Source organism: Salmo salar, chromosome ssa04 (genome assembly GCF_905237065.1).
Source record: "Salmo salar chromosome ssa04, Ssal_v3.1, whole genome shotgun sequence".
Taxonomy (NCBI): Eukaryota; Metazoa; Chordata; class Actinopteri; order Salmoniformes; family Salmonidae; genus Salmo; species Salmo salar.
In genome coordinates, this window is record NC_059445.1 from 39,191,565 (window position 1) to 39,203,893 (window position 12,329).

The 12,329-nt window shown below is 42.9% G+C and overlaps 1 protein-coding gene across 8 annotated transcripts in view; it reads right to left on the reverse strand.

Moving 5' to 3' along the window:
• LOC106602987 (neurexin-2) overlaps window positions 1-12,329 on the reverse strand; it is a 324,834-nt gene that overhangs the window by 180,910 nt on the left and 131,595 nt on the right. For all 8 annotated transcript variants that reach the window (XM_045716898.1, XM_014196084.2, XM_014196086.2 and 5 more), the window contains 2 exons: window positions 5,822-6,123; window positions 1,954-2,115 (listed from right to left, as the gene is read on the reverse strand). In XM_045716898.1, coding sequence (XP_045572854.1) covers window positions 1,954-2,115; window positions 5,822-6,123 — 464 coding nt within the window. The remainder of the gene's footprint in view (window positions 1-1,953; window positions 2,116-5,821; window positions 6,124-12,329) is intronic.

The following is a 12,329-nucleotide window of genomic DNA, read 5'->3' on the forward strand; positions in this document are numbered from 1 at the left end:
TTGTCCCGCTGCATGACCCAGCTGTGCTTCAGCTTCAGCTCACGGACGGATGGCCTGACATTCTCTATTTAGAATGATCTGATACAAAGCCGAATTCATGGTTCCTTCAATGATGGCAAGTCGTCCAGGTCCTGAGGCAGCAAAGCATCCCCAAACCATCACACTACCACCACCATGCTTGACTGTTAGTATGAGTTTCTTACTGTGTGAACGCAGTGTTTGGTTATCGCCAGACATAACGGAACCCATGTCGTCCAAAAAAGCACCACATTTTGACTCATCTGTTCATAGAACATTCTTCCAGGAGTCTTGGCGATCATCCAGCTGCTTCCAGGTGCTTTCTTGCAAACTTGAGTCCACTTTTTTGGACGACGTTGGTCCCGTTATGTCTGGTGAAAACCAAACACTTTTGATTAAATAAATGAAGTAAGTATCCACATTTTGTGCTATTTGTTCACTCAGGTTCCCTTGATCTAATATGAGGTTTCGGTTGAAGATCTGACAACATTCAGTGTAAAAAAAAAGATGCAAAAAAAGACTTAATCACAACACTGTAGGTATGTCTCAGTAACTCCCAAAGACCCCTCCCAGCACCGACACAGTCCAATATCTATCACCACGTTCTACTGAAACAGGCATCAGGAGTCTGTAGCAGTATAGTCACAGATAGAACAAAGAAACAGATATTTCACCGGATGTATAAATGTGTAGCATCCACTTGGTGTTTCCACTCACTACCAAATATGGCAGTGACAGGAAGCCCAGTGGCCGGCAGTGGGAGAAGATGGAACGAGATGGATTTTGGCCGACATTCTGCACATTTTCTCACAGATGAAACATTTTGATCTCAATACAGTTTTCTGTTCCCAAAACTAGAATCTGTTACGAACAGAGTGGGCTAAGTTTTGTAGACTTTTGCCAAAATTGCGTTGTTTAGAAGGAGTGCAAAGGTGAATTGAGCTATTGCGCGCGCACACACGCACACGCACACACACACACACACACACACACTTCACAGCGTAGGCGTTCCCTAACGGAAATAAAAATGTTTAGTTATTAGGATTCCTGTACACAACAGGACAAAGACTGGGAGGCTGAGGCAGTGAGAAGCATGGCACAATCAATGAAGAGGTAGACATGATTAATACATGGGAGGGTCAACTAGACAGTGACAGAGGGAGGGACGCGCCGCCTGGGAATCCATGGAGGAAATCAATGTCTGAATTGGCTGTCAGGATGGTAAAGCTAAGGCCTCACTAACACTGGCACAGTATTAATTACAGATGTTCACTGACAGAGAGAGAGAGGAGGGAGGGAGGGAAGGGGAGAGAGAGAGACAGAGAGAGAGAAAGAACGAGAGAGGGGGGGACAGAGAGAGTGAGCAATAGGAAGGGACGGGGGGGGAGACAGGCAGAGAGAGAAATAGGGAGGGTATAGGAAGGTCATGGCAGTCACCAGGGAGGGTGGGGGTGGGGCATCAGTACAGGAGTGTAATTAATCCTGGAGAATAGAACCTGTATTATTCAACAGAATAGCAAGTCTGGTGTTCATATCCAGGTAGTCATGCTACTATATAATTCAAGGCCATAGCTACATTCATACATGACCACACTGTACAATGTCAGGGGATATGCAAATGACACACAGCAATCTACATTAGGACTCATTAGGACATAGCTGAACACTAAGGGCACTGCATGTGTTCAAAGTCACAATCTGTCATTAATTAGCAGCTAACTATATGTAAAAATAGAAACGTGCCATGTTCTTCCTGTGTGATGCACTGGGCGGTTTAACATCTCAATTCCAAGTGGCACATACGTAAAAGAGCTGTCATCTCACAAAGTGAACGGTGATTGTGAGTCTGAACACAGCTCAACTAGAGCCCTGTGCATCTGTGTATTCTCAGACCAGAGTCCCCTGCTGAAGGCTGCTGAACAGCACAGTACTTACGTCTTTGAGACAGCCCATGAAGTTATTGCTGACCGGGGAGCCAGGGAGGTCAGCCGTGATGGCACTCCCGCCGACATAGAAGAAGTCATCCGAGCCTAGCATGGTGTAGTCCTCCTGGGTGTAGCCGGTGGTGGTCAGGATCCCATCCACAGAGACGGTCACCTGGGTGACCAGAGAGAAAGAGAGGGATGGAGAAATGGCGGAGGAGAGACAGAACAGTGTGAATTGATGAGCACAGTCGGAGGGCTCCGCCAATCTCAGAAGCTTGCTTCTTTTCTCGATTCTCAAAATATTAGCAGGGTTGATGAGCAAATGATGATATGACCATTTCACAGATATTTTGGATTTGAGTACAATATTAAATATATCGTAGTATCCGTTTGTAGCTGAATTTGAGAAGGCACCCATTCGACGGTAGATACAGTAGTCCATCGGCGGTAATCAGACAGTTGAGGCTGATTCTAATCAATATCAAATCAATACAGAGAGACGGGAAGAACAAATGAATGCACCAATTAGCTGATAAAAAAAATCCTAATCTATTATTCATTGTTGGGAGAACAACGGTTCCAGAAGGAATTATATTCCATTACAATGGCTTAAGAGGAGTTCATTACATATATATGAGATACACTATAAAGGATGTGGCTCAGCTTTGACTGAAATGGTAATACTGTAAAGTACGTGGTTTACACTGTTATGATATTCTGTGAATGCTGCAGACCATCACTGCTGACTGACAAATACTACATTCCCCAGAGGTCCTCTCTGAGAAGAGCAAGGCTCTGCCACACTTGCACTCTGAGGAATTGCCCTGTTCTGATCATTAATGTAGTTATGGGTGTTTCCTGGTTTTAAATGTACTTCCCTCATGGGGCAACACATTTTTATGTCTGCTGTTGCTGTTTAGAGCTGCTATGAGTCTGTAGCTTCGATTGTAGGCAAGGTTGAACAAGGGTGTAGGTGATTGTGTATGTGTGTGTGTGTGTGTCAAAGAGAGAGTGTGTGTGTGTCAGAGAGAGTGTGTGATTGAGGATGTGAGAGAGAAAGATAAGAGGAATCTAGCCAGCGAAAGCTGACCACCAGGGCTTGTTAAAAAAATGAATTCCACTGGCGTTCCCACAGGAGGTGCATTTCTCTCTATCGGCATGTCAGTGTGGTAACAGGAAGCTACCCGAAGAGAAGAGCTATGTATGCAGGATCAAATGCAGGGATAAAAGCATGAGCGGGTTTGTAAGCATAGGATTTTTCTGTCTTTGGGGAGTATGGGTGAGGGTAGGCTCGGGATAATGAAGAGAGAGAATGCTTGTATGCAGGTAGGGGTGAGATGTTAAGGGGGTCTGTTTGTAAGGACCGAAGATTCAGACACAAAAATGCTTGTTAGTACATTAGTAGACAGAGAAGAGTGACTATTAGTAATTGGAAATGCATCATCTTAGTATGAATGGGGGGAAAAAAACTTGGCAAACCTCATCATTTTGGTTTTAAATAAAGGTTGCTTTGTTTGGGGTCATAACCCATGAAGGGCTAGAGTGTGGACACACAGGCGAGGCATATTAATCACGTCATTATGAATGATTCACATTAAGTCAAATGGAAAGAGAAATCATACTTACATCCAGTGTCGATTTCTGTTAATGTATATATACACTATGTACAGTTGATGTTAGTGGAGGCATTCAACAGAATTAATAAAATAATAAGAAACAAAACCGATCAACCTCTAAGAATACTAACAAGTTTGAAAAAAATTAGGATTAGAAGGAGGAAGGGAGGGAAAGTCAAGCTTTGAAGTTGAAAAGAAAGTACGATTTTTTTTGGGTCTCATCTTTTAACTGAAGTCTCTCTCTCTCTCTCTCTCTCTCTCTCTCTCTCTCTCTCTCTCTCTCTCTCTCTCTCTCTCTCTCTCTCTCTCTCTCTCTCTCTCTCTCTCTCTCTCTCTCTCTCTCTCTCTCTCTCTCTCTCTCTCTCTCTCTCTCTCTCTCTCTCTCTCTCTCTCTCTCTCTCTCTCTCTCTCTCTCTCTCTCTCTCTCTCTCTCTCTCTCTCTCTCTCTCTCTCTCTCTCTCTCTCTCTCTCTCTCTCTCTCTCTCTCTCTCTCTCTCTCTCTCTCTCTCTCTCTCTCTCACACACACACACACACACACACACACACACACACACACACACTGTTACACAGTGCCTGACATTTCTTTGATGCCCAGTACATTAAAAGGTCTGTGCTTGTTAGTATTATCGCTCTGCATCTTTCTTATTCGCTACCTGTTAGCCACAATGGACCAACCATATTATCCAATAAGGGAGCACAGGTCTACTCTAAACAGAATTCTGTTAGAGAATCATTTCTTTTCTGATACAGTTTATTGTCGGATAACCTGGAAGAGAAGTTGGAAGTGAGTTCTAGGAGGCAAATAACCTTGATGATATTTGTGGATTGTAAATAGAAAATTAGCATGTTGAATGCCACCCTGAAATTGTTGCCAATTTTGTCATTTCTTTTGTTGATTCCAGACAATAAAAGCAACACAATCTAGAGATACTGTGAAGAATAACTATTCAGATGATGTTTAAAATGTCCAATGCCTGCATCCTTCATCAGAAAGGGAGAAAAATGCTGGATGTGTATGCATTCCTTATAAAATAATATTCACTACATAGATAGTGTCTTCATTCAATATAACACCAGTAATACAAATCAAAATTGCGTGGAAATGTCATTTGAAAGATAAAATAATGAAGAATATTTTTTTTTTTAAACGAAGGGATGACAACTAAAGCCTGGAGCCTTTAAAGAGTTATGTTAGTTAGTATACAAGACAGAGTTTGCAAAGCAATTGACCATAAAATGGCCTGTCAGAGTGGATTTAGACAGGCTTAATGTGGCGTGGGAACGGAAAGCAGGCAGGACCAGGGTTAGGAAGAGAGTGTGTCACTGACTAACCCTAACAAGGTGTAACGCTAGTACAGAGATTCAAATGTGAAATACATGGCTGTATGCTTTCAAAGATCAACGGTTTTGTTGAAGTGCAACCCTAGAGGCCTGCTCTAGCTATATGGACCATTCATCAGACTCCTGTTCTCAGCTCAGTAAAAAATAGTGGTATCCTTCCACAGGATAAACTCACCCACAGTAATGTACACATTGACATGTAAAGTAACATTTCTATTATAGAAGGCACCTTTAATATGTAAAAACATGACAAATCCAAAGTACACAAAAAACTAGTATTGATTACTACACTGTTGTTGACACTGGAATTGAGACTCAATGAGACTGACCCAGAAATCAATCCACAAGTTCCAAGCTGTTTCAGCCACAACAATCTACACCTCAACATGACTAGTCTCACTAAGAAGGCGGAACATCACACTGCATCGTTTTTCACCTATGGAGACATTATTTTGAGAGAGCCAAAGTTGTGGTATTGATTCATTTCACTCTGAACTGAATTGAAAAGAACAAGATTGTGTACCGACTGCCATAGAGAAAAATAATGGGTTACTATAGGTGAGGCATGTTTTCTGAACGTATCCTAAAGACCTGGGGTATGAGTCACAGGAGTTTGGCTTGGGTTCAATCAGAAAAGCCTAAAACAGCGATATTGAAAAAAAAAATGTAGTATGTTGTTTGTTTTCTATTCATCTTTGTTTTTCAGTCCTGAGGGATAAATTAGCATAATTAAATCACAAGCTGACAGTATAACTGGTTTTCCTTGGATGCCCATGATGAGGAAACATTAACAACTACTGGAAGCTAAATAATGACACTATTACTCCCTGTTAAATATAAAATGAAACTCTTCCTGTAATAATGAACGATAGAACCACCGCTGAGCATATGAAGGAGGAGAGACAGGGGGGCTACAGTACCTGGCGCAGGTTGCGTGTGACACGGACTTCGTGCCAGGCGTTGTCGTTGAACTTGCCGTTGGCAGGCTCCACCAGGGCCTCAAAGGCCCCGGACCCGAGGTTGATGACCAGCCACACAGCGCCGCTCCTCAGGGATAGGTTAACGTAGTCAGCTGACTTCCCGGTGTGAAGCAGGAGTCCGTTCCTCTGCAGCGTGCGGAAGGACAGACTGATCTCGTCCAGGCTGCTCTGGATGGGCGTCTGAGACAGGTCATAGCTGAAAAACTCGTTGCCTTTGTAGGTGGCCACTGACTCCTCTTGTGCTGTGGAGAGAGATGGAGAGAAGGCTGGTGTCATCAACTACAGCTACCACAGTTGTTGTTATCTGTTCTCTTTCATTCATTGTGCTGGTCAAGCTTCTTGAAATGGATCATTCAATACGGTAACTGCAGGTTAATAAAACTGTTTGTTTTTTTTAAATATATTTTCTCCCAATTACGACACAAAAAATGTATGTGAACATATCAAAGAACCACTCAAACAAATATCTAATCATCATCATCATCATCATACAATAATAATCAGCCAATTTTCCTTACACTTGTCTGAACGTTATCCTTAAATTCCCTGAATTTCCTTTGGGGAAAAAACAGACTAGCTTTTCCATGGAAAATGGAGACTTGTTAAATATATTAGATATTATAAATGCGTCTTGACACACATGGCAGCACCATCAGATCTCTAGGGATATATCTAGCAACCGTGCTTTAGCAAATTTGCTCAATGACATACCACACCACATTCTATCAAGTTACGGTTGGGGGCAATCAGATGCAATTTTGCTCTTCAAATATCCATTAAGTGGTCACTAACTGATCAAATGTAAAACGTTCCTACATGTAGTTTTCCTCCAAACTATCAAGTGGACCATGACATTGATTTGAAGAATTGGGAGAATCCATCAAGCACGATGCCTAGGAATGTCATTATGAATATAGATGATTTGAGCAGGATTTAATCAAGCCAAAAGGCCAGCTCTGACCTTGGAGAGTCCAACTCCCAGGTAACACTGAGGCAGGAGACTGTTCTTCGACTCTAATGTATGATTCATTCAACAGCTGCTGCTATTTAAAGTAAAGCTGGTCCCATGCATATAAGAGCCCAGTCGAAATTCTAAATGTTGCCAGGCAAAGCTGCACCCACATTTAACTACCACGTGAAATGCAGAGGAGCGCTGCTCATTTTCTTAAAGTCTCTCTACCACCAAAAGAGAATAACGCCTCAAGGTCGACATTCATATAAAACGATGTGGTGCAAATACAAACAGTCTAAGCCAACAATTTATATCTTCTGAACAGCCGTCTCTGGCTCTCATCTATCCTCTCATTTGACACGTTATGGGGGGAATAGTGCTTCTCTCTCCATCTCCCATCCTGCTTGTCGCCTGCTACGTCTGGTGACCCATTGTGACGAGAGGAATTTAATTAGCACTCCACAGTATCTGAGGAACAGTAGCACAGACAACTACGCATGGGTGGCCTCTGCTACAGTTCACCATTCTATTTCACTACTGCCTCCCTCGCTCTCCCTCCCTCCCTCCTTCCCTTTCAATTCGTCTGTTTGTCTATATCTCCTTCTTCACACTCCTTTCAGGGGATCATGTTTGCATGTTTCACAGGGAAATATATACAGTTGAATTAATGCAGGCCAAGCCGCTGAATCCATTAACTTCCCAGAGTAATGAGGCCGTCACAACGCGCGGGGACACAAAGCCATGACGAGAGAGAGAGAGAAAGCAAGATAATGGGAAATCTGTAAGAAAGTAGATAATTACATCGTGTTATTTTACAAGCACACTGTCATATTGTACAGTACCCGCTTACCAAAGACAGGCGCTGTATGAAGATACACACATAATCCTAATGGAATCTCTCCAGTTCTGCTGTACATTCCACCTGGCTTATGTGTCTACGGGTGGCCTTTCACACACTGTGGTCTAACACAGTGTCGAGCTCACGGAATTACAGAGCAGAAATGTCTATCAACAAACACAGAACATCAAATATATTATCCAGTTGTGAGTGCACTGATCTCATCAAATACATGAGCAGTGACTCTCCTCCTCTATCCCATTCCTGTTTGTACGCGGCAAAGGAATCCCTTGAGACTGAACTCCTTACCCTCATAACCAGATTTGTGAACGAGCCTACGATTCAGAAGCTCATTCAAGGCAGTTCACGTCAGGTCAAGTCAGTCTGTTTATTCCCCAAAACTGCCACGGCACAAACAGCAAATAAACTGCTTATATTGATGATATTGTATTACCATGATAATCCACTGTACTGGGCAATTGTGGCCCCTCTTCCTCTCTCTCCAGCATGTGTGGAAGCTAGTGGCCCAACAGATTTGTCTCTGTGCAGTGTCTCCATCAGGGCTTGGGCCTGATATAATGTGACTGGTCCCTAAAGTGCATGCATTGGATGACAGACACAGCTGCGTTCCTCTGAGACAGCTCTCACATCCCCATCTGGGGGAGCTGACTGGAATCTCACATGACAACAGGGAGGGAGGGCATACAGAAGCACAGACAACACAGAGAAAATGCTTAAATAGAGGGAGGAAAATAGTAATTTGTTTTCACATATTGCCGGAGGCTAGGGAATGGTGCATCTCAATAGTGTCAATCATCTCTACAAACCTCATAGTATTTGTTTATATGAGAGGCAGCCTATAAGCTGGGTAAGGTAGTAAAAACCTGCTCTGGCATCTCTACATTCAGCTGGATGCCATGACAGCCAAATAAATAGCTCGAGGACTGATGATATCTCCGGGTGTATATTTTCTGTCTTAACTTTTTTAGAACCCATAGCGGACATCGAATGCCTTTCTATAAATAACTAAAGCGGCCGCGGACCACAGGAGGCTGGTGGCGCCTTAATTGGGGAGGACGGGCTCGTGGTAATGGCTTGAGCGGAATAGGTGGCATGGTATCAAATACATCAAACACCTGGTTGGATGCCATTCCACACGCTCCGTTCCAGCCAATATTATGAGCCGTCCTCCCCTCAGCAGCCTCCACTGGTGCAAACGGCCTTGTTTTATGTCTGTCTCGATATCGCAAAATGAACGTGCTAACAACCCTGTTGTCGTATTCGCGTGGCTGTTGTCATCAACCAGAAAGCCGGAAACAGGGTATGCTGTCTGACTTTTCAACGTTTTCATCACTTCGTTACTCAAAAATAACATCTCCACGACTTTTCACTTTGGAAGAAGCTGTGTCTATGTTGGTTGGCGACACGGATTCGGACATATCCTTGCACTTTGAAAAGCGATAAGGTTGAGGTGATTGAAATGAGTAAACAGCAGACATATGTTTGGTGTTGTCGATATTTGATGCTGTAAACTTGGGTAATAGCTTTCAGATGAGCAAATCCTGTCATGTCAAGATAAGTTGGTTGGTACAGGCGAGCACATCAGAGGTGGTGCTCGAATGATTGCTCTCTGTCTCATGTAAATAGCTGCAGTGCTTAGCTGCATATTGTCAGCTAACTAGTGTCACGCCGGTATAAAGGATTTGGAGACAGGCGCAGGCGATACACAATAGGGGTTTTTAATACACCCAAAACAAACACGTATACAAATACACTGGGCTGTACCCAAACAAAAGAGCGAGGGTAAACCTCGCTGAACGACACAGGACGATACCCGTAATACACAATATATAAAGCTTGCAGCATAACAGCTGCACCAACGCATAGGTACTCACACCACCAACGGACATGGGAACAATAACCGACAAAGACAGAGGGAACAGACGGCAAACACAGTTGAAGTCGGAAGTTTACATACACCGTAGCCAAATACATTTAAACTCAGTTTTTCACAATTCCTGACATTTAATCTGAGTAAAAATTCCCTGTTTTAGGTCAGTTAGGATCACCACTTTATTTTAAGAATGTGAAATGTCAGAATAATAGTAGAGAGAATGATTTATTTCAGCTTTTATTTCTTTATTCACATTCACAGTGGGTCAGAAGTTTACATACACTCAATTAGTATTTGGTAGCATTGCCTTTCAATTGTTTAACGTGGGTCAAACGTTTCAGGTAGCCTTCCACAAGCTTCCCACAATAAGTTGCGTGAATTTTGGTCCATTCCTCCTGACAGTGCTGGTATAACTGAGTCAGGTTTGTAGGCCTCCTTGCTCGCAAACGCTTTTTCAGTTCTGCCCACAAATTTTCTATAGGATTGAGGTCAGGGCTTTGTGATGGCCACTCCAATACCTTGACTTTGTTGTCCTTAAGCCATTTTGCCACAACTTTGGAAGTATGCTTGGGGTCATTGTCCATTTGGAAGACCCATTTGCGACCAAGCTTTAACTTCCTGACTGATGTCTTGAGATGTTGCTTCAATATATCCACATAATTTTACTCCCTCATGATGCCATCTATTTTGCGAAGTGCACCAGTCCCTCCAGCAGCAAAGCACCCCCACAATATGATGCTGCCAGCCCGTGCTTCACAGTTGGGATGGTGTTCTTCGGCTTGCAAGCATCCCGCTTTTTCCTCCAAACATAACGATGGTCATTATTGCCAAACAGTTCTATTTTTGTTTCATCGGACCAGAGGACATTTCTCCAAAAAGTACGATCTTTGTCCCCATGTGCAGTTGCAAATCGTAGTCTGGCTTTTTTTATGGCAGTTTTGGAGCAATGGCTTCTTCCTTGCTGAGCGGCCTTTCAGGTTATGTCGATATAGAACTCGTTTTACTGTGGATATAGATATTTTTGTACCTGTTTCCTCCAGCATCTTCACAAGGTCCTTTGCTGTTGTTCTGGGATTGATTTGCACTTTTCGCACCAAAGTACGTTCATCTCTAGGAGACAGAACGCGTCGCCTTCCTGAGCGGTATGACGGCTGCGTGGTCCCATGGTGTTTATACTTGCGTACTATTCTTTGTACAGATGAACATGGTACCTTCAGGCGTTTGGAAATTGCTCCCAAGAATGGACCAGACTTGTAGAGATCTACAATGTTTTTCTAGCATCTTGGCTGATTTCTTTTGATTTTCCCATGATGTCAAGCAAAGAGGCACTGAGTTTGAAGGTAGGCCTTGAAATACATCCACAGGTACACCTCCAATTGACTCAAATTATGTCAATTAGCCTATCAGAAACTTCTAAAGCCATGACATAATTTTCTGGAATTTTCCAAGCTGTTTAAAGGCAGTCAACTTAGTGTATGTAAACTTCTGAATTGTGGAATTGTGATACAGTGAATTATAAGTGAAATAATCTGTCTGTAAACAATTGTTGGAAAAATTACTTGTGTCATGCACAAAGTAGATGTCCTAACCGACTTGCCAAAACTATAGTTTGTTAACAAGAAATTTGTGGAGTGGTTGAAAATTAGTTTTAATGACTCCAACCTAAGTGTACGTAAACTTCCGACTTCAACTGTATATAACATACTAATCAGGGGAAATGGGAACCAGGTGTGTGTAATCAGACAAGACAGTCCGGTGTTGATGATAATGAATCCTGTTCAGTGAAGCCTAGAAAGCCGGTGACGTAGACCTCCAGAACTGGTGAACAGAATGAGCATCAGTACAACTAGATGGTTGTTTTGTCTTGTTTCTACTGATGTAATTCATATGGAAACGGCCCGAGCTGATTGCTGTAGCTAGCTAGCAGGCTAGTTAGTCTGTCAGGCAAGAAAAGTTGTGTGTAGCTGTACATTTGAGCTGAGCTCACGAAGCGTCAACCTCAGCTTTCACATTTACTAGCTATCCATAAACACAACTAGCAAACTATCCACTGAAATGAAGGCTAGAGTAATTTGTGTTTATCTGTTGGGCTTAGGTTATGGTTTGTCATGTTTGGTAGGTACAGATATTGATGGGCTATACATTGCCTCGTTTTCCTATTATTTGACAGCTTAGCTGTCGTGTTAGGTTAGATGCCCACGCAGTAGAGCTGACGTGATGAGTTGGATATTTGTTTACATAGCCAGCTAACAAGTTGCTTGTTTTGTCCTGTTTTTACCGATGCCATTCATTTGGAAACTGTCCCAGATTCGTAACTAATCAGCTAACATTGGCACACTCTGTAGTTAGTCTGTCAGGCAAGAAAGCAAGAGTTGACTGGAGGAGAGAGCGAGTGAGTGTGTGCGGAATGGGAGACAATTTATTATGGAAACCCATTATTAGAAAGAGAGTATGTGTATGGTTGAGAAAAAGAAAGAGAGGAAGGAAGAGAGAGACAGTGTGAGGAGGGAGAGAGAGAGATTATGTTCCTGACTACAATTGTATAATTTTGCTGCTCATCTACCTCTGTTACTCTGTTCCTCTAAGTCAGTGAACACAAAGAAAGTGATGTGGAGAGTCAGGGCTCAGCAGCAAAAGGCAGGGAGGAAGAGGAATTAGAGATGATGTGGAGCGAGGGGACAGTGGAGGGAGAGTGGAAGAGGAGAATGAAGGAGAGGCGAGTGGAGAGAGAGAGAGGAAGAGGAGCGGGAAGGAGAGGCAAGTG